Raw genomic sequence first — 27,460 nt, 5'->3', positions numbered from 1 at the left:
TGATTGAAGGGGGGAGGAACTGGAAGCAAGAAAAGACCAGGACAAAGCAAGGTGGTTCCGATAGGCCGATTGTTGGCCAGTGACAGTGTGATGGCAATGTTGAACTCTTAATTTGAGTTAACTTATACAAACACTCCCCTCCCCTTCCACAGTTCACAACGATGTATATCTGTCTTGGGGTCAACACTGTCCCGAGCCAACAATCAGGCCTATCAAAACCACTATGCCTGATGTCATCTGTTGCTGGCCCTGATTTGTCCTGGTCGTTTCTATGTTCTGAAATCATGATTGATGTCCAGTGGAGGAACAAGTGCCAAATAATTTGTGATTCGAAGGATGTAGCAAAAACTGTCCAAACAAAATAACCAGAAAATCTAATTAACGGGTAAAAATGTGGAATCACCCTTTTGTAAATAATTTAATGCATTTATGATTTATTCCCATTTCTTACACATTCTAATGAATTATGTTTGAAGGTGCCAAAGAAATCCAAACTTGCAGGTACACATGCTAAAATAGAACACATAAAAATATCTTATAAACTTAAACATCACCTCCCAGGTTAGTTGACTTATCAATAAGTGATGCCACAACAATAAGTGTACTGTTGGTTGACCTTCCAAACACCGTGGCTCTTTCCTGATGGAGCAGCTTCAGATGTTGATCTGGGATGTTATTTTTCCATGGCATTATCTTCTTTTGTACATCTGTCCAGTCAGTATCTTGATCTATGTCAGACAGGCCATGACCTGCAAAACATTTCCAACCAATAATGAATTTATTGAATTTGTGTGTTGGCCTCTGATTAACTTGATGTACATCATGCTAAACTGAAAAGATGAGTTCTGTAATCACTATTAATATTTCTTAACTAAAATAAAAATAGGATTAATTTGCACATTAGTTCAAAGTCCTGGAAAGATGAACTAAAGTAAAAAATAAAACAAAAATGCACAAAATATTGTTCAAAACACTACAGATTTGCTGCACTTGCATCCACAACAGCAGATATTAATGCTGAATAGTTAGATTATATTTTTAAAACACATTTTCACAATTCTGGCACTTCTTTTGAAGGTCATGAGCTTCACGAGTGCTTGATTAAGCAGTGTGCATACTAAATTAACTACCTAACCTACGCTGTTGTGTTCCAGTGACTTGTAATATTCCCCGAGGCTGGAATCAGCTGGGTTACATGTTCCAATTATCCACACAGGATATGTCCAATTACCTTTGAGACTTCAGTTTTTAAAATTGGATGGCAAAATTCTCACTCTATTGAAAGTAATAAAATAGTTAATGGGACCAAGTCTGAAGAAAGACTAAAATAAAACTGGAATTCGTTTTATGAGGAACGGGGAGGTTATGAGGTGATTTGATACGAAGTGACAGGAGATTGACAGAAATAGGTTGTTTCCATTTATTGAAGATCTAGAATGGAAGACACAGTGTTGAAATTGAATGCAGGCGATTTAGTGCCAAGAGTAGAGATACATTTTTATTAAATTTAAAGTCAAGAGATGCATTGCAGTCAGTTAATGACATGCAGACCATTCCGATGTATAAGCTTGGTTGGAGATTGATGAAAAAGGGGACATTGAAATAAGACGAATGAGACGAGGGAGACTGCTTGTGCAAGGTAAAGATAATCTGAATTAGATTGGTCAATGCTTCATCTGTGTGGCATAATTTGACGTCAGTCATTATATTCTGCATGTGTAGAAAGGAAATGCAGATGCTGCTTTACACTGAAGATAGACACAAAATACTGGAGTAACTCACTCTCTCTGTGAGCCAGTTTAAACCACTCACTCTCATCGTCTGAATCATTTCCCGTTCTCTCCCCTGTACCTGCCATCCCTTTGTTGCTGTGCACGTGTGGAATTCTGTGCCAGAATCTGATTATTTGTTTAATCGATGTAATTACTATTTAATTCTGCTTTCAAAACGGGAACTGAATGCTTTAGTTCTTTTTGGTTTTAGAGATACACACTAGGAGCAATTTACAATTATACCCAGCCAATTAACCTACAAACCCATACATCTTTGGAGTGTGGGAGGAAACCGGAGAACCCGGAGAAAACCCAGGCAGATCACAGGGCGAATGTACAAACTCCGTACAGACAGCAATTGTAGTCAGGATCAAACCCGGGTCTCTAGAGTCGTAAGGCAGCAACTCTAACGCTGCGCCACCATGCCGCTTCATTAATTCTGAAAGGAACGATAACAGGGCCTTGCCCAAATTCGTGGATGGAGGTTACAATGGTGGAATGTGTCCATGAAGGAACTCTTCCACCTCAGCTCAATGAAGGCAATTGTTCAACTCATGAGCTGCAATTACTAACTATAGTCCAAGAGAGAAAGAGAAAGAGAGAGAGCGAGTGAGAGCGAGAGCGAGAGAGAGAGAGAGAGAGCGCAAAAACAGGCCCTTCAGCCCACTGAGTCTGTGCCAACCATCACACTATTTACACATGTTCACCTGCATGTATGAAGTGTTCAAAACTATACTGTACATACTTCCATTCTTCTGAGAGTCTCAGCCACAATTTACAAAACCCTTGATGTTCTGCCACATATCACAAAAATGATACTAAAGACTTGGAAGATGATAAATATTACATTGTTCCTAAGAGAAGTCTACAAACCTATTGTGAGGAATGTCACACATCAGAAACTGCAAGTCTAATAAAAGGAATAAATATATTTAGGTCAAGTCATATGCACAAGTACAGGTACAAAGAAAATCTTGCTTGCAGCAGCACCACAGGTACATAGACAAACACACAAAAACATCAAATATGCATGAATTATACATAAATGACACATTAATTCTACAAGGCACTGCAAAGAAAACAATTGTACATAGAAACAAGAGATGCTGTAAGTGCAAAAATACCCAATTAGAAAACAAGGCAATGGTAGTGCATGAGGTGGTTTGATGGCAGAGGTTGATTAGGCTTGATTCAACAACCTGATGGCTGTTAGAAAGTAGCTGTTCCTGAATCTGATCATGTGAGACTTCAGGCGTCAGTACCTCCAGCCCAACAATAGTAGCACGAAGAGGGCATTTCCCGGATGTTGAGTGATCCTCGATAATAGATGCCACCTATTTTAGACAGCACCTCATGTAGATGCTTTTGATGGTGTTGAGAGCTGAGCCTGAGATGGACCAGGCTGACTCCACCACGCTCTGTTACCTCTTCTGTTTGTTAATTTTTCAGTGACATGCCAAATATCCTTCAACTTCTAGTAGAGGCTCTAACTCGCCTTCTTCGTGATTATATCTCTGTGTGAGGCCCAGGATAGCTCTCTCGCCACCATTAAAAACTGGTAATGTGGTCTGGCATAGTCATGGGTGTAAAGAGTGCTGTCTGAGGCTAAGCACGCAGCCTTGAAGTGCACATAGGGTTGCCAACTGTCCCGTATATTGGGCTAAATTGGTTTGTCCCATACGGGACAGCCCTTTTCCCGTATTTGACTGCTACTACTCGTGTCGAGGGGACTGTCGGGTCGGAGCGCCGCGTCCGGCCCGGCCTCACCCATCCCAACGTAGTGCAAGCCCATGGAGTGCAGCAGCAGCGCCTCGCCCGTGGCCCCGTCGATCGGCAGCCCGGCCAGCTTCGAACCATCGCTTACCGCCGACACCACCACCCCTCCTTCTCATGGCCGATCATCGGTTCAGGAGTTGGATGGGGTGCCGGGCTTTGCGCGTGCCTGGGCCAAAACTCTGCAGATGGCCCGCTGGCTGGGCTTTGTGTGCAGTCCAGCACCCGGGCCAACTCATCATTCACCCAGCCACGGGATTAACAAATTGCCGTCGGGAACATGGCCCTTATTTTGATATTTTGTCCCTTATTTGTGAGTGAGAAAGTTGGCAACCCTAGGTGCAACACATCTTGCTGGGGAGTGACGAGGAAACTATCGTAACAATATTTACCAACAGAGGAAGATAAGGCTCAACATAACTTTAAGATTAAAAAGTAGTGGGCAGTAAATGTCAGCTTTGCCAACGGTACTCACAAAATGAATGAGGCAGAAGACAAAGGTAGACAAAGATATGCTTGATCTTCAAAAACCACATGATAAAATGTGTAGGAGAAAAATTCTAATGATGCATTTCATGGTACGAAATAAAGAGCAAGGTTGTGGACAAAGGATGGCTGAAAAGAAACACTAACAGGAGATTTTTTTCCTTTCGGAATGTGTGGCTATTGGTGGACCTCTGGGACTTTACTGCTACTACAATAAAGAAATGAATTATTCCTGAGCACTGAGAAACTAATATCGGGCAAGGATATTCAATTTACAACTGTCCTGGAGAGCAAGGGAAAGATTGAGAAGTACCTTCACACAAAATGATTCCCGAAGGATAAACAAAACACTGTTAAGACATTGCTAAGAATTGGATTCTGGAAATGCTGTAAAGTGAGGAGCATAGACAGCCGTGGGATTAGTTTTGCACTGTTCCAGATTAGAAGCCACACCACACAAGAAAGGCTGATTGGTTTCCTTATGTGCAAACCTCTTATTTATAGAGTCATAGAGTCTTAGAGTGATACAGTGTGGAAACAGGTCCTTTGCTCACACCGGCCAACATGTCCCAGCTACACTATTCCCACCTGCCTGTGCTTGGTCCATATCCCTCCAAACCTGTCCTATCCATGAATCTGTCTAACTGCTTCTTAAACGTTGGGATAGTCCCAGTCTCAACCAGCCTTTGTGTGGAAAAGTTACCCCCTCAGATTCCTATTAAATCTTTTCCCCTTCACCTTAAACCTATGTCCTCTGGTCCTTGATTCACCTACTCTGGGCAAAGCGACTCTGTGCATCTACCCGATCTATTCCCCTCATGATTTTATACACCTCTATAAGATCACCCCTCAGCCTCCTGCTCTCCAGGGAATAGAGTCCCAGCCTAAACCTTTCCTGACAGCCTCTAATCCTGGCAACATCCTCGTAAATCTTCTCTGTACCCTTTCCAGCTCGACAACATTTTTCCTATAACATGGTGCCCAGAACTGAACACAATACTCTAAATGCGTGTTACTCTAAATGCGTTCTCATTTATGAAAGATATTTCTCCTTCAACACAGACAAATTTCAACGGAAAACATCTGGTTGAAGACTTTGGACAGCAATTAATATTTTTGACTAATTTTAAGACATTGGCCAATCTCATATTAAATTTAAAATTTGATAGTCTTTTATTTACCGTTTAAATCTTTAGTGAAAAGTACCAACGTGTGTTGCTTGCACATAAATTCTAACATGCAGGGGTGCCCTGTCAAAAAACAATGTGCTGCAGCATTAAGTTCTAACTCTGTGTTTCTATTTTGAGACTTGATCCTTCTTTGCACTGAGGAAGCCAAATTTGCATTCACATTGTTTGGTTCCCAGTTTTTTTCCAAATCTTAGTTTATTTTTAGCATACTGAATGCTCCAGTTCAGCAGGATAATATCTGTAAGAATTAAAATTTAACAAGCTCATGTAAGCCAGGTAATTGATCAATAAAAATTAAATTTTGCAAAGTCATCTTAAACATCTCGCAATCCTGAGAACTATCAGGGAGATAAAGTTGAAGCTCAAAAGAAACGTAGAGATATATAAAGGAATGAAAATCATTTAAAATACGTGGAAAATAAATGAACTTAATTGAGAATATTCTGACAAATAAATCTTTTAATTCCCAAGTTATTGCTGGGAACAAAGTGGAAAAATTGGCAAAAAATATTCCATCTAACTGAACAATAACACAAGAATTTTTAATAATGTTCAAAGATGATGCAGCAAAAAAAAGCACACCAATGCCTCTACTTCATCAGAAGACCAAGGAAAATCAGCATATCTGTAATGGCTCTTCCCAACATCTACAGATGCACCACAGTAAGCATATTATCAGGATACATCACAGCCGCATCATGGCTTGATTTGGCAACTGTTTTGCCCAAGACCGCAAGAAACCAGAGAGTTTTGGAGGCTGCCTCGGAAAGCAACCAACATAATCAAGGACTTTTTTTATCCAGATCACCCCTTCTTCTCTCCTCTCTCACGAGCAGAAGATACAATAGTTTGAAAACATGTACCACCACATTCAGGAACAGCTTTTTCCCCGCTGTCTTAGCACGATTGAACAATCCTCCTGTAAGCTAGGGTGTAGTCCCGATCTTCCAACCTACCTCATTGTGAAGTTTGGACATTTTTTCTACAACTATAATGCTGTAACATATATTCTGCACTCTGGTAGTATTCTCTTTACACTACTTGTTGTTTTTATGTATGGCTTGATTATTCTTGTGTATTGAATGATTATGTATAGAATGAAACACAAGTTTGAAGAAGAGCTTGTTTGGGATAATGGTATTGAAAGCAGGGCTATAATCTATATTATTCTATATTATTGACATAGAGGTTCTTCTTGTCACGTGTCCCAGGGATGAGTGTAGGGCCAGAGAGATGGCATCACCCATGGACCTGCTTTGGAAGTAGGTGAACTGCAGTGGATGAAGGATGCTTGGTATCCTGGATTTAATGTGTGCCGTAAACAGCCTCCTAAACCACTTCATGATGGCGGATGTCAAGGCCACTGGGCGGCAGTCATTAAGGCATGAGGTCATCGGTGATATTCAGAGGCTTCCTTGATGATTCAAAGGCAGCAGTCCAAATCTCTACATGACTGCTAGAGCTTCAGAAAAGGGAATAAAAAGGAAATGCAAATGCTGGTTTATACCAAAGATAGGCACAACATGCTGGAGTAACTCAGCGGGTCAGGGAGCATCTCTGGAGAAAATGGATAGCTGACGTTTCTGGTCGGGATCCTTCTTCAAGCTGAATATAGTAAGGAGAGTAGTGAACAAAAAGCTGATTTTTGGATAGACAGGTGTGAGCCCAAGAGGGATACATAGTTGTGAAATGTGAAGCTGGTTAACAGTCCAAGCATAGACTCGGTGACCATTTTGCTGAACACAAACACTTGGTCCGCCAAGGCCTACTGGATCTCCCTGTTGCTAAGCACTTCCATTCCCATATAGATCTTTCTGTCCTGGGCCTCCTTCATTGCCAGAGTGAAGCCACATGTAAACAGCAGGAACAGCACCTTACATTTTGCTTGAGTAGCTTACAACCCAACAGTGCATGCACATTGAATTCTCCAATTTCAGGTGACTTCTACAAACCCCCTCTCTTCCCCTTTCCTCCCCTCTCCCACTTCCTCGCCTGTCTCTATCAAAAAATCAGCCTATCAGGGAATCTCCTCTCCTGAGGTCAAACGTTGCTGGCCTTGAATTGTCCTCTTTTCTTTCTTCGCTTCTAGTTTTCTTCCCCAACTCTCCCTACTAAGGTAGAAGAGTTTCTGGTAGAAGGTAGTAAGACCTTCTGAAGAAAGGTCCTAACCCGAAGCATCGCCTGTCCATTTTCTCCAGAGATGCTGCCTGAAATGCTGCCTGAAATGCTGAGTTACTCCAACATTTTGTCTATCTTCTAAAAAGTAACTCTACTATCACAAAACCATGACCATTTAAGGCACTTGAATAGGCAAATTAGATTAAAACGTTGAGATGGAATAGTAAGTCCATGTCTTGTCACTGAAATCTTATGAATCTCAGGGTATTCACATGACTTTTCCTGTGCATTATTTAAAAGTTACCTTACCTGGTCCCCCGACATCATAACATATATATGCTGAAATTTCAGCTTGTTACATTAAGAATAACGGTAATCTTACATTGTCATTTAACTTGAGGAGGAAACAGAATAACATAATTCTTGAATGCAAGTTATGGCTTGAGTAAATATATTAAAAGAGCATCAGAAACTATATAAAATGCCGCATTACATCTAGATCAACAATTCTCCAAACTTGCATATTTCTCTCTCTCAAACTGAACACTACAAGATCTTTATCCTGTCCTACTTGACCTGCTTTATAATGGAACTAGGGATCTGTAATTCCTAAGATATCGTTGCCTACCCACCAGTAATTTAATACTGTTTTCCTTAAAATGTGGAGCAATCATTTATATATCAGTGCATCGCACTTGTTTTACACAATAGACAATAGGTGCAGGAGTAGGCCATTCGGCCCTTTGAGCCAGCACCGCCTTTCAATGTGATCATGGCTGATCATTCCCAATCAGTACCCTGTTCCTGCCTTCTCCCCATATCCCATGACTCCGCTATCTTTAAGAGCCCTATCTAGCTCTCTCTTGAAAGTATCCAGAGAACCGGCCTCCACCGCCCTCTGAGGCAGAGATATTCCAGAGATTCACAACTCTCGGTGTGAAAAAGTGTTTCCTCATCTCTGTTCTAAATGGCTTACTCCTTATTCTTAAACAGTGGCCCCTGGTTTTGCTGGAGTGCTTACTTATTTTTCATTTGGAAATGGATATGGTTTATTCTGCTCTACACAACACATCAAACATTATACGTTATTTTTCTTCAAAACAAGCAATTGCAGCAAGAGATGGGAGATGATACAAAAAGCAGAAACAGATAGAAAATGAAGTGCTAAGCTTAGCAAAACAAAGTTTTGATAGAAAGGATAAATGTAAATGGTAAAGCTACAACCAAAGAATGAACATCTACAGTAAATATTCTAATAAATGCTCCTTTCACACTCACAAGGGGTGAACACTGAGTGATAAACAGGCTATGCTTCTGTTCGATGAAAAAAACTGGAAGGAAATGTTTGTCAATACCAAAATACTAAATTAAGTTTTCAGATGGATTTTCGAGGGAAGCAGGCTCGGTTGACTGATGTGGAATTAATTAGGAAAACAGAAAGTTTGTGCTGCTGGTAATTAAAGTGTGTATGGCCAAACCATTCGTAGTCCTTGGATACTGCAGAACATGTGAGCAACTGCTCATCTGCATTCAATGCCATTTCAGCTTTAATCATGGGTGACTGACAAGCTTGACTTTAGAGGCTTATGAACTGATTAAATACGAGGAAAACTCTGCATATGGCTTTTGTTCTGCCAGTAAATTCATATGCCATGATCAAACTGAGATTCACACATCTATGTACATCTGTATGCTCAAAGCAAAGGTTTTTGCAAAAACAAAATTTCTTCAAAATTGTTACGATCAGACTTAAATGTCTTGCACAAATGTTTGACCCATTTACCGTCAATTGCTAAATTTGCTGTTTTAAACGTTTTTGATGGGCTGATATCTTCTTGTAACAATAGCCTTCGACAAATTACAGCCACAGAGCTATATAGCACAGAAACAAACCCCTCGTCCCAACTCATCCATGCCGACCAAGTTGGCCGACAGAGGCACTTGCCTGCATGGCTCATATCCCTCTAAACCTTTCCCATCCTCTACCTGACCAAGTGTCCTTTAAATGTCGCAATTGCATCCACCCCTACCATGTCCTCTGGCTGCTCATTCCATATACCCACCACCCTATGTGTAAAAAAGCTGTCCCAGGTCCCTTTTAAATCTTTCCCATCTCACATTAAACATAACCCCTCTAATTTGAGACTTCTAACTTGGGAAAAAGACTATGGCTATTCACCTTATCTATGCCCATCACGATTTTATAAACGTATCTATGCCCCTCATCATTTTTTTTCTTGCAGCATAGGAGGCTGTGGGGAGACTTTCTCCCCACAGGTCACCTCATAGCTTCCCACGCTGCAAGGAAAAAAGTCCTAGCCTTCCCAGTATTGCTGTATAACTTCAACACTCCAGTCCTAATGACATCCCCATAAATGTTTAGCGCTTTTTCCAGTTTAATGGCATCCTTACTTTAGCAGAGCAACTAGAACTGCACATAGTATTCCAAGTGTGGCCTTACCGACAATAGACAATAGGTGGAGGAGTAGGCCTTCGAGCCAGCATCGCCATTCAATGTGATCATGGCTGATCATCCACAATCAGTACCCCGTTCCTGCCTTCTCCCCATATCCCTTGACTCCGCTATCTTTAAGAGCTCGATCTAACTCTCTCTTGAAAGCATCCAGAGAACCGGCCTCCACTGCTCTCTAAGGCAGAGAATTCCACAGACTCACCACTCTCTGTGAAAAAGTATTTTCTCATCTCCGTTCTAAATGGCTTATCCCTTATTCTTAAACTGTGCCCCCTGGTTCTGGACTCCCCCAACATCGGGAACATGTTTCCTGCCTCTAGCGTGTCCAAACCCTTAACAATCCTATATGTTTAGATAAGAAACATAAAAGAACCCATCTCATCCTTCTAAATTCCAGAGTATACAAGCCCAGCCGCTCCGTTCTATTAACATATGACAGTCCCGCCAACCCAGGAATTAACCTCGTGAACCTACGCTGCACTCCCTCAATAGCAAGAATGTCCTTCATCAAATTTGGAGACCAAAACTGCACACTCCAGGTGTGGTCTCACTAGGGCCCTGTACAACTGCAGAAGGATCTCTTTGCTCCTATACACAACTCCTCCTTATGAAGGCCAACATTCCATTCGCTTTCTTCACTGCCTGCTGTACCTGCATGCTTACTTTCAGTGACTGATGAACAAGAACCCATAGATCCCATTGTACTCCCTTTTCCCAACTTGACACCATTTAGATAATAATCTGCCTTCCTGTTTTTGCCACCAAAGTGGATAACCTCACATTTATCCACATTAAACTGCATCTGCCAGGCATCTGCCCACTCACCCAACCTGTCCAAGTCACCCTGCATCCTCATAGCATCCTCCTCACAGTTCATACTGCCACCCAGCTTTGTGTCTTCTGCAAATTTGCTAATGTTACTTTTAATCCCTTCATCTAAATCATTAATATATATTGAAAATAGCTGCGGTCCCAGCACTGAGCCTTGCCGTACCCCATTAGTCACTGCCTGCCATTCTGAACGACACCCGTTAATCCCTACTCTTTGTTTCCTGTCTGCTACCCAATTTTCTATCCATGTCAGCACCCTACCCCCCCCAAAACAATTTGCTCTAATTTTACCCACTAATCTCCTATGTGGGACATTATCAAATGCTTTCTGAAAGTCCAGGTACACTACATCCACTGGCTCTCCCTTGTCCAATTTCCTGGTCACATCCTCAAAAAATTCCAGAAGATTAGTCAAGCATGATTTCTCCTTCGTAGATCCATGCTGACTCGGACCGATCCTGCTACTGCTACCCAAATGTGCAGCTATTTCATCTTTTATAATTGACTCCAGCATCTTCCCCACCACTGATGTCAGACCAACTGGTCTATAATTCCCTCTTTTCTCTCTCCCACCTTTCTTAAAAAGTGGGATAACATTAGCTACCCTCCAATCCACAGGAATTGATCCTGAATCTTTAGAACATTGGAAAATGATCACCAATATGTCCTCGATTTTCAGAGCCACTTCTTTAAGTACCGTGGGATGCAGACCATCAGGCCCTGGGGATTTATCAGCCTTCAGTCCCATCAGTCGACCCAACACCATTTCCTGTCTAATGTGAATTTCCTTCAGTTCCTCTGTCACCCTTGATCCTTTGGCCACTAGTACATCAGGGAGTTTGTTTGTGTCTTCCTTAGTGAAGCCAGATCCAAAGTACCTGTTCAATGTCTGCGATTTCCTTGTTCCCCATAATAAATTCGCCCTTTTCAGTCTTCAAGGGTCCAATTTTTGTCTTAACTAATTTTTTCCTCTTCACATACCTAAAGAAGCTTTTACTATCTATATTACTAAAAGTTCGATCTTGACCACTTCCTGTTGTTCTGTATATTGATTTTAGAAAAAATGCTGCCACTTACGGCTGTGATTTTTGGCCATCTTACTCAGAGTCCCCCTCCGCAACGCAGGAAAAGAGGATTTTTCCCATCGATTAAAAATAAGAGTTATTAGTGTTTAAAAAATGTTGAGATTCTCTCTCCTGAAGGCCACGCCCCTTCCATTGGGACTATAAAACCCGGAAGTGTTGAGTGCCTCAGTCAGTCTCTGCAAGATGGGGGAGCGATAGGGTCACGTCTCTCAGTCTGAGCTGTGAATAACACTGAACACATGTCTACTAAACTGTGAGTGGTTTTACTGTCAGTGCCCTTAATGTGGTTTGAAAATATAGTTTGAAAATGCTAAAGCTGTGTTGCCTTTGGTTTGGAAATGCTAAAGCTGTGTTGCCTTTGGTTTGGAAATGCTAAAGCTGTGTTGCCTAATTAAAGATGCCTTGCCTAATTAAAGTTGCCTTGCCTAATTAAAGTTGCCTTGCCTAATTAAAGATGCCTTGCCTTCTATATAATTAAAAGTCTAATCTTGACAACTTCCTGTTTGCGCTTTATATTGATTTTAGAAAAAATGCTACCACGTACCGCTGTGATTTTTGGCCATCTTACTCAGAGTCCCCCTCCGCTCATCAGGTGACGAGGATTTTTCCCATCGATTAAAAATAAAAGAGTTATTAGTGTTTAAAATATGTTGAGATTCTCTCTCCTGTCAATCACGCCATGAAGGCCACACACCTTCTGGTGGGAGGGGGAGGGACTATAAAACCCAGAAGTGTGGGCATGGCTCAGTCTCTGCAAGATGAAGGAGGGAGAAGTCATGACTCGCTGTCTTTGGTGGCCTTGCACCCTGCTTGAAGTGGTATGAAACTGCACTTGAATTTGGTGGCCTTGCACCCTGCTTGAAGTGGTAAGAAACTGCACTTGAATTTGGTGGCCTTACACCCTGCTTGAAATGGAATTTTAAGGAATAGCCGTGAGTCAACTGCCAGCCCACCAGCTGTGAGTGAGTAAGCTGCCAGCACAACAGGCTTGAGTGACTGAGCTGCCAGCCCAAGAATCTATTCGGCCCACAATGTCCCACACTAGCCCTCTGGAAACCAGTCCCTTTAGCCTACAACACCCATACTAGCGCTCCAGAAAGCCCCCCCCACTGGCCACCAATATTGGAATTGGTGGAGAGGTGGCATATTGCGTTGGGGGACCAGCCCTCCCGTTTGATGCTGGGATCCAACGGGTCCCACTCAGTCTAGTCCTCCTTTATATTCTTGGCTAGCTTACCTTCGTACCACATCTTTTCTCCCCATATTGCCTTTTTAGTTTTCTTCTGTTGCTCTTTAAAAGTTACCCAATCCTCTGGCTTCCCGCTCATCTTTGCTATGTTATACTTCTTCTCTGTTATTTTTATATTGTCTCTGACTTCCCTTGTCAGCCACGGTCACCTCTTACTCCCCTTGGAATCTTTCTTCCTCTTTGGAATAAACTGATCCTGCACATCCTGTATTCCCAAAAATACCTGCCATTGTTGTTCCACTGTCATCCCTGCTAGGTTATCTTTCCAGTCAACTTTGGCCAGCTCCTCCCTCATGGTTCCATAGTCCCCTTTGTTCAACTGTAATACTGACACTTCCGATTTACCCATCTCTCGCTCAAATTGCAGATTAAAACTTATCATATTATGGTCACTACCTCCTAATGGCTTCTTTACCTCGAGTTCCCTTATCAAATCCGGTTCATTACACAACACTAAATTCAAAATTGCCTTCTCTCTGGTAGGCTCCAGTACAAGCTGCTCTTAGAATCCATCACGGAGGCACTTGTACACAGACTACTTGTCCAGCTATAACATGACACCCCAAATCCTATATTCAATATCCTGATTGATGAAGGCAAATGTTCCAAACACTTTCTTCACCCCCCTGTCTTCCTGTGTCACCACTTTCAAGGACCTCTTTACCTGCACCCCTATGCCTTTCTGTTCTGAAGCAATCAGCAGGGCCCTGCCATTTACTAAGTAAGTCCTGCCCTGAATCGTCTTACCAAAATGCATTTATCCAAATTATACTCCATCTGTCATTCCTTATCCCATTAGTCCAGTTGATCCATTTTTTTAAATCACAACATTTATTTGTTAAATTTGTAGATATCAGAGGACAGTTTGCCTCCTGAGATGGAGGCAAGGAAATCAAGAAAAGGAAGAGAGGTGTATGAAATGCTTTGTGAATTTAAGGGCAAGGAGGATGATAGTGGTGCAGGTAATGAAATTGATGCGTTCGGCATCAATGCAGGAGGCGGCATCAATGCGGTCGTCAATGTGGCAGAGAGAGGTGGGGAATGATGCTGGAGGAGGCTTGGAATAAAGTGCGCAAGATAGCTAGAGGCAGGCATAGCTCGGCCCAATGTGAATACCCATTGATGTTCCCATCTCCTACTAATTCGGTGCCATTCTTTATCCCCCTCTTCTATTATACTCCAGAATCTACAGCCTTTTGTTCTTCACTTGTTGCTATCTGCCTTCTCTCTCCACCTGGCTGCAACTGAAAATCTACCCCTCCTTGCCTGTATCCATCAATTGCTTGCTAGCTCTTTCCCCACTTCACCCCCACCTCTTTATACTGTCCATTACCCCTTTTTTCTCTCAGTCAAGGGTCTTCAAACTCTTGCATCTGCTTTACCAATCAATTAGATCATGGCTGGTTTATACTGGTCTTCGGGCCCTCTGCTGTGCAGCCTTCTGTGCAGAAATAAAGTCCTGTTAACTAGCTGGAAGTTGACAGTGCATGCCCTTTCACCTATTTTTGGAGCAATTGGCAAACTCGAAAACCTAATATTTTGTCCCTCCTCCAGATCATTAATATAAATAGCAAATAATTCAGGATCAAGTCATGGGGAATCCACTAGTTTCATGATTTTTGTGTCTTCCAGCTAGTTTGCATTCATGATGTTTGGTTGTTCAGGACACATCAGCCACTATTCATGGATTTTGGTGTAATATTTTAAAAACTTTTGAAGTAGCAAGGTCAAAGCCATTATTGAAACCTCTCACCATGGTTGCGGCCATTTCAAACCCAAAGAGACTGGGATTGAGTAAAAAATATTAAAACATTTTAACAACTGGAGATAATTCAAATTTTACCTTTGTCTTGCTGAACCCAGTCTGTGGGTTTCATATCGTGAAACTGATTTCCTAAGTTAAATACATTGACTGAAGAGCTGAAGGGAAAGAGATCCACAATTCGACTAAACTTCCAGGTAGGGATCCATTCATCTTCTATCACATCTGATAAGCTTGGAAAGATATAAAATATTGTCTGCAAGAGATAGAGGAAGATACATGAGTTAGGCAGAAAACCTCATGGATCTGAATTGCAAGCCACATTTTTAAGCACTATATTATGGCTTGCTCTTACTTTTCATTAAACTTTGTGTAAGTTAAAGACTGTCTGACGAAACTAAGCACATGTTAATTAATCAAATTTGCATCAATGTGCGCCATTACACAGGAAAATGGAATCCATTATTTTTTACGGTCTAGATTTCATTGCATTAGAAAATAAATGGATTGAGGTGCATGGAACCTAGGAGTGAGAAGAAAGTTAAGGAGGCAGAATAACATTATTGCTAAGAGAAAAGATGTAACAGCTGAAATTATTTGTGGCAAATCATGCCAAGAGCCAATCATGCCAGTTCAGTTTTGCTCAAGATTCCAGTGTGTGCAGTGTCTGGTATCACAGCTAGTTCAGTTTTGAAAGGCAAATTAAGGATCCTGCTCAACAAGAATTTTCACCTCCAGTTTAAATTCCATTTGGGGGTGGAAGATTGCAACCTTCACTTGGTCCACCCTGTTTCGATGTATGCAATCAACCAGGCGTGCACGATCAAATAAGATCAAATAGAACAAGTTGTCCTACAACTTTAGGCTGTGCACGCCATACGCAAGAAGAAATTCCATTTGGAATATTTTGGAGGACCAAGAACCAAGTGTTTGTTATATTCTATACAAAAATTTGATGCTCAATTATTGGAAGAATGTTCAAGTATTATTGGAAGTTTATAATTTGGATTTTTTTATAACTTTACAAACATCTACAGCAGGAGTCGGCAACCTTGTTCTGCATAGTGGCCAGGACCCATGTCTGAGCGGATGGCAGGCCATATCTATCGCGATAGTGTGACACTTGGTGTTGTTTTTTGCATTGGTTTTCACGTGTTTTTCAATTAGTTATCTGCAGTTCCCAGGTCCCTTGCGCGCCCTTGGCTTTCTTCCCAACCAATTGTTCAAGCGCTTTTGATTGCAACATGCGCCTTAATTTAGTTCAATAAAGAAACTGACAAGTTACTAAAGAACCTTGTTACTAAAGAACTGGCTGCTTTTCCCAGGTCGGCTCGCCTGCCCCGGGACTGGCTGCAGTTCCCAGATCAGCTCGCGTCCCGGGACTGGCTACAGTTCCCAGGTCGGGAAAACTAATTGAAAAAAATATGACTGCGGGCCGGTCTGGAATTTTTAAGCATATTTTCAAACTGTATATACGCTCATAAAGACATTAAAGGCACATCTTACAGTTGGCAAGTAAAGTATAATTAAAGGAATCAAAGTCATGTTGTGAGATAAACATTTGACCATAAACTTATATTGAATTAAATATTCATAGCTGAATTTTCACATGAACTATATTTGGATACTATAAATATATCTATTGGACATACTTTAATGAACTCCTAATTACATCTGATATATACCTCCTACTGAATCCATATGAAATTTCACGAAGATGCTGTAGGAGGCATAAAATCACTATAAAAGGTCATAAGAATACAGTAGGATGTATATATTATAAAGTGGTCAAAGTATACATTTTAGAAAGAACTGAGGAAGCTTCATTGATCTTGAATACTTTGGGATTTTCTGAAAATGATATGACATGTGTCATGTTGGTCTTTCTCGTTATTTATTCCATATTAAATCTGGCTGAGAATTGCTGTCCACAAAGCTAAAATGGGAAAACTTGACTGAAAAATGCACTTTACCATAAAGCAATAATTAAATAAAATTTGGAATATTTCCAGCACCTCGTCTGTACCTCTAGACTGTAGTCTTCCACTGGTTGGAATTTCCCAAAAAAGAAATGGTCCTGAATTCTCTGCCAATTCCTTCCAGCATTCCTTCACATAATAAGAAAAAAAATAAGTTAAGGGATTTACCTCAAAAAACAAAGTTAAAATACAAAATGTACTGTTCAACCTTTCGAAAGATGCTGAAACCTGACTTATCCATTGTACCATATGTAACATATGTATATAATTAATAGGAAATTAATTGCTAGTCGAGTGCCGGAGGTCGGACGCATTGCCGAGAACAAAGGAGGACCCGGTGTGGGAGAACCGCCAAGAGGGAGAACAACGAAGAACTAAGGGGGACCACAAATGGGATGTGTTAAAATCGGACACGTGAAACTTTGTCTGCACCCTTTATGTGGCGACTCTTTGCAAACCTTGGGTATGCAAAACAAAGATTATCACCGTGACTTGTCACATGAGACATTAAAGTATTATTCATTCATTCATTCAAGCAAAGAGGAAGAATTATCCTAGATTCCCAAGTGCATCTTGTAGTAGCCACAATGGAGAAGGCCTGCCTACCTGCATGCTGTTTCTCCACCTGGGAGGCAGAAAACCTCAGAAAGAGGTGGATAAAATATAAAAATATAACTTTAATTCCTTCTCAGCTTATTCTCAGTGCTGAAAGTGCACAGGGCACTAATTTCCACAGGAAATCTTTTGAAAGAGTTGACTATGGAGAACCTGGAACAAATAGCAGCAAACTTTTAGATAAAAGTACATAATTGTCTCCCACTGACCCTGTAGTTTGCTTCTGTCCAACTTGCTCCAGACAGGATTCTATTATTGGTTCCAAAAACTTCAATTCTTCACCCTCCAGTTTAGACTGTAGACATGCCTCCCAAACCTTTTGTAAAGCAAGTAGGGCATACAGTCTCACACTGAAATTGTGGTTCAGACACCAGGGCAATATTACACTCAGTGCCTTCTTCAAATATTGGCCCTAGTTAATAAAATACAAAGATCAACAGAATTAAAATTAGAATAAGCACTGGCATATTAATAAATATGTATCTGATGAAATAATATATGTGGATGATTCATCACAAGCCACTTCTAATTTAAAAATAAACATGTTTACAAGTCATTATTGATTTATTTTTAAAACAAAAAATATTGCCTTGATTTGTCTGTAAAGAATGCAAATAAAAAGTATATTTTAAATGCTAAAAGTAGAGAAAAGCCCAACCCATGCTATCAAGGCCACGATTTTTACTTAACGCAGTACCAATGGCCATACTATCAACCCACATTCTCTGAATACTCCTTCTCTGAGGAGGTGTACCATACAATAAATGACCCTGTAACCTTAATTTCATTCACCGACCCAAAATGTAGTCTGAACTGACACCTTTTATCACAAAATGAATTTTGTAAATAAACCAGGAGGGATTTAGGTCATAGATATTGCCAAATTCCCCTTTTGTCTATTTTGAGAGACTTTCAGGATCCTATTTGAAATACTTAGAAATCTCACACTTAAAAATCAATGTGTTTTACAGTTCATTATTGATTTATTTTTAAATACAAATATGTATATGTGGTAGTTAGGTTCAAACACATCACTAAGCAGCTGGAGAGGGAGGGGGAAGTACCAGAAGTTGTGGCTCACATCAGTGTCAATAACAAAGGGAGAAAAGGGATAATGTCACACAAGCAATTTTAGGAAAGGATTAAAAAGCAAAACCTCTGTAAAAAGCTCCACGTTACTACCAAAATCATGCACCAGCGAGTACAGAAACTGCAAGATGAATGTGCTGCAGGCGAGATGGTTCGAGAGGAAGAGCTTAAGGTTTTTGGAAAAATGGGTCTAGTTCTTGGAAAGTATAGGGGTATATAAAAGAGAAGGGTTGCACTTCAACAGATTCAGATCAATGCTTTTATTTAGAGCAGGTGTGCTCTGCTGATGCTGTTTAGAATGATGTAAACTGGCTGGGCATATGGTGGGAAGCTGATATAAACTGAAAATGGAAAGTTAGGGAGAGATTTTGGTAATCAAAGCAAACAAAAGTTGGAAAATAGACAAAAGAGGAATTTGGCAATGCCTATAATATAAAGCTAAATGAAACAAGTCTAATGGATAAGGCAGATGAGCTATGGGAACATGAAAATTAAAAAATGCCAGATGCTGGAGATTAGGCAGCCTCAGTGGAAAGAGAAACAGAGTGATCATTTCAGGCTGAAGTCTCTTCGTCAGAACTGGGGAAGACAGGATGCCAGTGGATGTGGAAATATGATATAGCAATTACTGAAGCAAGACTTGACAACAGTGCAGAAATGGTGGCTCAGTATTCCTAGTTATAGCATTTTCAGATGAGATAGAGAGGGGAGTAATAAAAAAAGGATGTCCAAAATTGGTTACAGAATCCCCCCCTAATGAACAATGCATTCTATGCTAATTTTGAACAGAATGCAAACAGGGCGATGACATCTGTCCTGACAGACTCGAATGTGCCCATTCCCATCGTCACTATGGCAGAAGTAAGATTGACCTCCTGAGGGTGAACCCAGGGAAAATAATTGGGCCACATGGAGTTGCTGGCCGCGTCCTTAGGAACTACGCAGACCAACTAGTGGGAGAGTTCATGGACATCTTTAACATCTCTCTACCCTGTTCTGAGATACCCACCTGCTTCAAGAAGACGATTATCATCCCGGTGCCAAAGCAATGCAACTCATGCCTTAATGACTACCGTCCAGTGGCCTTGACATCCAACATCATGAAGTGCTTCATGAGACTGCTTATGGCACACATTAACTCGGGCCTACCAAACAGCCTGAGTTCGGAAGGAAGTTTTATTCATTGCTGGTCTACGTTACACATCTGACTACATTAGTTTGAAAATATGCAGAAATATAGGGTGGAAGAGGTTGCTGGGGAATGAACTGATAAACCTACAGTAGGGATTTGATCAGCAACCAATTCCCTATTCATTAGTTTAGATGAAGAGACTTTTAGACGATAGACAATAGATGCAGGAGTAGGCCATTCAACCCTTCGAGCCAGCACCGCCATTCACTGTGATCATGGTTGATTATCCACAATCAGTACCAACTTCCTACCTTTACCCCATATCCCTTGACTCCGCTATCTTTAAGAGCTCTATCTAACTCTCTTGAACGCATCCAGCGAATCGGCCTCCACTGCCTTCTGAGGCAGAGAATTCCACAGATTCACAAAAAAGTTTTTCCTCATCTCCGTTCTAAATGGCCTACCACTTATTCTTAAACTGTGGCCCCTAGTTCTGCATACCCCAACATCGGGAACATGTTTCCTGCCTCTAGCGTGTCCAATCCCTTAATAATCTTATATGTTTCAATAAGACCCCCTCTCATTCTTCTAAATTCCAATGTATACAAGCCCAGTCGCTCCATTCTTTCAACATATGACAGTCCCACCATCACGGGAATTAACCTCGTGAACCTACGCTGCACTCCCTCAATAGCAAGAATGTCCTTCCTCAAATTTGGAGACCAAAGCTGCACACAATTCTCCAGGTGTGGTCTCACCGGAGCCCTGTACAACTGCAGAAGGACCTCTTTGCTCCTATACTCAACTCCTCTTGTTATGAAGGCCAACATGCCATTAGCTTTCTTCACTGCTTGCTGTACCTGCATGCTTACTTTCAGTGACTTTAGTTTAACTTAGTTTAGTTTAGAGATGCAGAATGGAAACAGGCTCTTTTGTCCATTCAGTCCATGCTGATCATCGATCACACACGTCGACCCAAAACATCGACTGCCAATTCACAAATGTTGCCCGATCCAGTGAGTCCCTCCATCAGTTTATTTTTCACTATATTCGTAATATTTTGCATATTTATGAAAAGATATTTAAATGAATTCAGCCTTGGCAAAGAAGGTATGCAGAATAATGTGCCAAATAGGAAACGTTCAGAAAGGAAGCTTGAGATGGTAGAATGTACAAGGTAAAAAGCAAACCGCCAGAGAAATTCAGCAGGTAAGGCAGCATCTAGCAGGGAAATGGACAGGTCAGGACCCTTTGTTAGGCTGATGGAGTAGAGGAGAGATGGCAGGTAGGGAAAGGTGAGAAGGAATGGGCTAAGAATGAGCAAGTGATAGGTGGATTCAGGTGAAAATGGGTTGATTGGCAGATGAGTTAGGTGGGGAAAGATGGATGGAGATAGTAACCAAGGTGGGAATGTGGAGGTAACAAAAGAGTGCAGATAGCAAAATAGAGTGAAATATAGAAAAGGGATGGTGGGTGGAAGGAAATGGGAGGGGAGAGGAGGTAGGCACAAGGATATCCAGGAACCTGTGTAGGGACGAGTGGGTTAGAAGCTGATCGCAATCGTTTTTTGTGACCTGGTACACAAGATATTGACAAAAAATTTTTTGGCACCGACTGTATTGAATAAGCAGATGGCATCAGAATCAATTTTTGTTTTATTTTTGCTGCAAATGTGACTCCACTTGGTCTCCAGCAGCTGTTGTCATCTAACAAAATTATCATCACAATCACCGTTCCCATATTTTGCCATGTTGCTTCTGGATATCTAAAATGAAATTGGCTCCGAAAGTAGAAATATTTACCTTCTCAAAAATGTTCTTAAGTATCACGTTGATGTGAACCAATATGGCCAGGAAAGTGCAGATACTAGTCTTTGAACTGTCTGGATTCTGGATAAACACAATAAAAGTTATAAAGCTAGAGCACTGAAATACCTATGCATTATAATGAATTACAAATATATATCTTCAAGATATGTAGCCATTTTCCGCCAGCACCAATCTTCAGTAAAACCTCATATAAGGGATTCTGCATCCAGAAAGAAAGTAAATTGTTTTTTGACAACAGGTAATTGTGTTACAAAGTCTAATCTCAACCTGAAAATATAGACAGCTGGCAGGATCACTGAATAGAGCAGTAAAGACAGACTACTGGGTCCGATTTTGCAGTCTCAATGACAGTAAAACCACCTGTTAAAAATTATGTTAAAAATGATAGCTCTTTCAATTTTCAGTACATACCACTGTACACACCAACCTGAATATCTCAGTGTTACTGTCAGCAGAAAAGATCTTTAAAACTACAATGATTTTAAGGAACAAAATCAGTGATCTTCTGAATGGTATTTGTAAACTATTCTTGCCACAATTACGGCTTAGCAAATTCTCTGCGCCCAGGAAAAAAAGTGTGTGGTTTATCATTCTTTTGATAAAACATTAGAAATTATAATGCATTCAAAATAAAAACTGGTTTTCATTTTTTCTCAGAATACAGAATTCAGGCGGCACAGTGGCGCAGCGGTAGAATTGCTGCCTTACAACGCCAGAGACCTGGGTTCAATTCCAACTACGGGTCCTGTCTGTATGGAATTTGTACGTTCTCCCAGTGACCCCCTGGGTTTTCTCCAGGATGCTCTGGTTTTCTCCCACACTCCAAAGACATCCAAGTTTGTAGGTTAATTGGCTTCAGTAAAAATGTAAATTGTTCCTGGTGTGTAGTGTACGGGGTGATTACTGGTCAGCACAGACTCAGCGGGCTGAAGGACCTGTTAACGCGCTGTAACGCGGTACCAAAAATCTAAAGTAAAGAGAGACAGAGAGAGATAGTTGGCAGTATAAACAAACCACAGAAACGTGGTAGACACAAAAAGCTGCAGTAACTCAGTGTGACAGGCACCATCTCTAGAGAAGGAATGGTCGTTTCGGGTCGAGATCCTTCTTTAGACTGAAAGTCACGGGAAAGATCTTATTTCACAAGGATAAACCCTTGGAAACCCTGCAATAAATTGACCACTGTCTTCATGACATTTTCAACCTCTCACTCCAGCCATACCCATCCACCTCAAGGAAACCACCATCATTCCAATTTCCCCCAAAAAATGAAGTGACCTGTCTACTCTGGTTCTTGCTTCTCCAATCCTTGGTTAAAGAATCTGTGCATTCACCCTATGTACTTCCATCATTATTTTATATGTCTCTATAAGATCACACCACAGGCTTCTATGCTCCAAAGAATAAAGTCCTAGACTGTCCAACCTTTCCCTATAGCTCAGGTGCTCGAATCCTGGCAACATCCTCATAAACGTCTGCATTTTTTCCATCCTTCCGATAGCAGGGTGAGCAAAACTGAACACAATATTCCAACTTCTGGACCTTGGCTATGGGCATCCGTCTGCAACCGACCTGGACTTACTGACCACAGACCTCAGTCTGTTAGAATTGCAATACAATAGAACCTCAAAACTGGTGCTCCTCAGGGTTGTGTGCTCAGTTCCCTGCTCTAATCGCTGTGCACGCATGACTGTGTGGCCAACGCTAGCACCAATATGATCTTTAACTTTACCATGATGCCGTTGTTGTCAGCTAGATAAACAACGATAAGATGAGTAGAGGAAAGAGAGTGGGAACATTGTATCATGATATTAGAACAATAACCTAGACTTTAATGTCAGCATGACAAAATATATGGTTGTTGACCTAAGGAAGGAGGGGTGTGAACACAATCACCCTCATCAATGGAGCCGCTGTAGAGATGTTCGATGGCTTCAAGTTCTTAGGCATCCATACCACCAGTACCATAACATGTTTCCTTCAAACTGATGCAGAAAACAAGAAAGCACCTCGGCGTATTTACTTCCTCAGGCATCTGAGAACATTCAGCATATGCAGGAGGATTTTTTCAAACTTCTACAGATGCACTACAGAAAGTATCCTGATAGGATGCATCTCAACCTGGTTTGGCTCTTGACTGCCTGAATCTACAGAGAGTGGTGAACATACCCCCAGGCCATCAGACTCATCGCTTCCTTCTACCCGGAACATCTTCACAGTGCTTTTCATCAGGAAGCCTGGCTTGATCGGCAAGAATACCTGCTCTCCTAGTCATTCACTTTTTTCTCTTCTACCTTGTAGAAGAAAATACAGCAGCTTGAAAGCCCAGATGTTCAGACTTAAGAATAGCTCCTTCCCCACTGCTATCAGACTTCTGAATCAATCACTTATTTCTCATCTCCTTCCCAGAGGTCTGCCATGTGCTCTTAACCTTAACTCTACCTCATTCTGTTATTTTGTTATTGTACTTAAGTATTTTCTTGTACTGCAATCATTGCTCCATTCTGCATTTTTGCATGTGTCATATTTATTGCTATATCTATCATTATTATCTATACTGAGTACTCTATAAGTTTCATGCAAACGAGAAAGTTCATCGCACATGTATGTGACAATATGTGACAATAAACTCATCTGAATCTGAATCAGAAAGAGACACAAAGCCATTGTTCATGTGAACTCCCACAAGATCATACTGTAGGTTCCCACTCTGCCCTCCATAGAACCTGTGTCTGATCTTGACCACAGCCCCCACCCTGTTTTATCCGCCATCTCCCTCGACCTCCCCCCTTATGCTCATTGCTCCTCAACACCTACCTCTGGACCATTACCCTACTGACAAACACCTGGCCACCTTCTTCCAAACCATCAAAGATCTTGTCTTCTCCAACGATCTCCTCCATCTCAGCCTCCAATCTTACAGTTTCTTAAACTCACACTGCACTTTGAATGAATGAATGAATGAATGATATCTTTATTTCGAACGATTAAAAAAAAAAAAAAAGATGAAAATGAATAAATAAAAGGAAAATTATATATATACATATATATATACATAAATACATACACACATACATACATATACATGTACATATATACATACATATACACACATACACATATACATAACATATATGTATACATAAATTAAAAAATCAAAAGCCAATTTCAACATAATACACATTAGACTCGTTCGAAAAGGGATAGGAAGAAGCCTATGCTTGTCAAGTCCTACCCCCATTCTTCACCATTAACAATTGCAAAATTCAATAAAATAAACTAAACTAAACAGACAATTCAAATAAAACTACTCCAATCAAGCTATTAAGAAAAAAAGAACAAAAAAAGTAAAGAACAAAAAGAACAAGCACCATTAACATCTGTGAGATTTACATTCTCCTTCCTCATTACTGTACTTTTCAAAGATATATCTTTTGTACATTTTTTTAAATTGCATTATATTCATACTTTGTTTAATCGTTTCGTCAAGACCATTCCACAAAACCACCCCACAAATGGAAACACACATACTTTTTAAATTGGTCCGAGCATAATGCTGTTTCAAGTTTAGTTTCCCTCTAAAGTTATAACCCCCCTCTCTGGCTTTGAACTGTTTTTGTATGTTTACAGGTAGCAGTTTATTTTTTGCTTTATAAATTATTTGTGCAGTCTTAAATTCTACCAGATCCTTAATCTTTAAGGTGTGTAATTTTAAATACAGTATATTGGTGTGTTCATGATATCCTACATTGTTTACTATACGAATAGCTCTTTTTTGTAGTGTGCTTAGTGATTGTAAGGTGGTTTTGTAGGTGTTGCCCCATACTTCCACACAGTAATTTAAATACGGTAATACAAGTGAGCTGTACAGAATATACAGTGCTCTCTCATTCAAAACATGCCTTGCTTTCCCCATCACTCCAATACTCCGTGCTACTTTTGCTCTCACATGTTTTATATGGGGTTTCCAGCAGATTTTGTGATCAAGAATCACACCCAGAAATTTATTTTCATACACTCTTTCTATTTCAACATTATTTATCATTACTTTTACTTGTGTATTTATTTTGCGTTTTCCAAACAGCATAAGTTTGGTTTTGTTTAAATTTAATGATAATTTATTCAAATCAAACCATGTTTTTAGTTTACTCATTTCTGCTGTGACCACCTCCAATAGCTGCTGCAAATTGTCCCCATCACAAAAAATATTAGTGTCATCTGCAAATAACACAAATTTCAAGAGGTTTGACACCCTACATATATCATTAATATACAAAATAAATAATTTGGGGCCCAAAACCGACCCCTGTGGGACTCCACAAGTTATTTCTAAGCATGTTGATTTGCAGTCCCCTATTTGCACAAACTGATGTCTTTTATTTATGTAGCTTCTCATTCACTCTAGTACAACCCCTCTGATTCCATACTTTTCCAGTTTTTTGATTAGCAAATGATGATCAATTGTATCGAATGCTTTTTTCAAATCTATAAATATACCCACTGCATATTTCTTGTTATCTATAGAACTGGTAATGTCTTCAATTAACTCCATTAATGCCATGGATGTCGATCTGTTTGACCTGAATCCGTATTGACTATCAACTAGCAATTCGTGCTTCTCGATAAAGTTATCTAATCTACTTACATACAGTTTTTCTAATATTTTTGAGAACTGAGAGAGTAACGACACCGGCCTGTAATTTGTAAATTGATTTCTGTCTCCAGCTTTGTATAGTGGGATGACTTTGGCAGTTTTCATTTTACATGGAAATACACCAGTTTTGAAAGATAAATTGCAAATATAAGTTAAGGGTTTTACAATTACACCAATGACTACCTTGATTAAAGCCATATCAATGTCATTCCAGTCTGTAGACCTTTTAGTCTTACAATTACTAACAATGTCAATAATCTCCTTTTCATCAGCTGCTTTCAAAAACATTGAGTTTGGGTTGCTGTCTAACAAATCCACAACCTTCCCCTCTCCTTCTTCTGACTGTGGATTATCGATTTCTTCTGCCAGTTTTGGTCCCACACTTACAAACAATTTGTTAAACCCATTAACCACATCATTCATATCGCTTACAGTTGTATCATTGTCTTTAAAATACTGAGGGTAGTTTATATTCATTGATCCATTCCTGATAATATTATTTAACACATTCCATATGCCCTTGATATTATTTTTATTATCGTTTAATATTTTATTATAATAATCTTTCTTACATATCCTCATAATACTAGTCAATTTGTTTTTGTATCTTTTGTATTTACTTTCTGCTTCTATAGTTCTGAATTTTATGAATTCTTTATACAAGATATTCTTTTTTTTGCATGCATTTTGTAGTCCTTTACTATCTTCCTCCCAAAAACCACAAACAAGATTGCCCTGGCAAACCCATTGTCTCTGCCCACTCCCTCCCAACAAACTCATCTCTAAATATCCTGATTATATCTTGACCCCCCTTTGAGTTTAGAAAGATGAGGAGGGAGGGCCTCATTGAAACGTACAAAATAATGAAAGGCTTGGATAGAGTAGATGTGGAGAGGATGTTTCCACTAGTGGGAGAGTCTAGGACTAGAAGTCATAGATTAAGAATTAAAGGACGCTCTTTTAAGAAGGAGATGAGGAGGAATTTCTTTAGTCAGAGGGTGGTGAATCTGTGGAACGTTTTGCCATAGAAGGTAAAGTCAGTGGATATATTTAAGGCAGAGGTAGATAGATTCTTGATTAGAATGGGTGGTAGAGGTTATGGGAAGAAGGCAGGAGAATAGGGTTAGGAGGAAGAGATCGATCAGCCATGATTGAATGGCAGAGTAGACTTGATGGGCCGAATGGCCTAATTCTGCTCCTATCACATGATCCATTTCCAACGTTCTTCATCAATTTAATTCCTTGTCCTTTACCATGGACATCTCGTCATTTTGTACCTCCATTCCCCATCAGAAATTGCTCTGGGCCCTCCAGTACTTCCTTGAACCAAGACCCAATCAGTTTCCTTCAACGCGCACCCTCCACTGAGGAACTTTTTCTCACCCTTAAAAACTTTTCATTTGACTCCTGATAGAAGTATATA

General features: G+C 40.4%; 1 protein-coding gene across 2 annotated transcripts in view; it reads right to left on the bottom strand.

Annotated features, from left to right (window-relative positions):
• Positions 1-27,460, bottom strand: part of tarbp1 (TAR (HIV-1) RNA binding protein 1) — a 220,731-nt gene that overhangs the window by 52,949 nt on the left and 140,322 nt on the right. The window contains exons 23-27 of one of the 2 annotated variants that reach the window (XM_033025902.1): positions 21,357-21,443; positions 17,543-17,745; positions 16,766-16,847; positions 14,821-14,995; positions 555-749 (exon numbers count right to left, since the gene is read on the bottom strand). In XM_033025902.1, the coding sequence (XP_032881793.1) occupies positions 555-749; positions 14,821-14,995; positions 16,766-16,847; positions 17,543-17,745; positions 21,357-21,443 (742 nt within the window). Of the gene's footprint in view, positions 1-554; positions 750-14,820; positions 14,996-16,754; positions 16,848-17,542; positions 17,746-21,356; positions 21,444-27,460 lie in introns of those variants that run through there. The other variant, XM_033025903.1, reaches the window with a different exon arrangement.

The sequence above is a fragment of the Amblyraja radiata genome, chromosome 8 (assembly GCF_010909765.2).
Source record: "Amblyraja radiata isolate CabotCenter1 chromosome 8, sAmbRad1.1.pri, whole genome shotgun sequence".
NCBI lineage: Eukaryota > Metazoa > Chordata > Chondrichthyes > Rajiformes > Rajidae > Amblyraja > Amblyraja radiata.
Note: the sequence above shows the minus strand (reverse complement) of the source record. Positions and strands in the feature narration are given on the sequence as shown.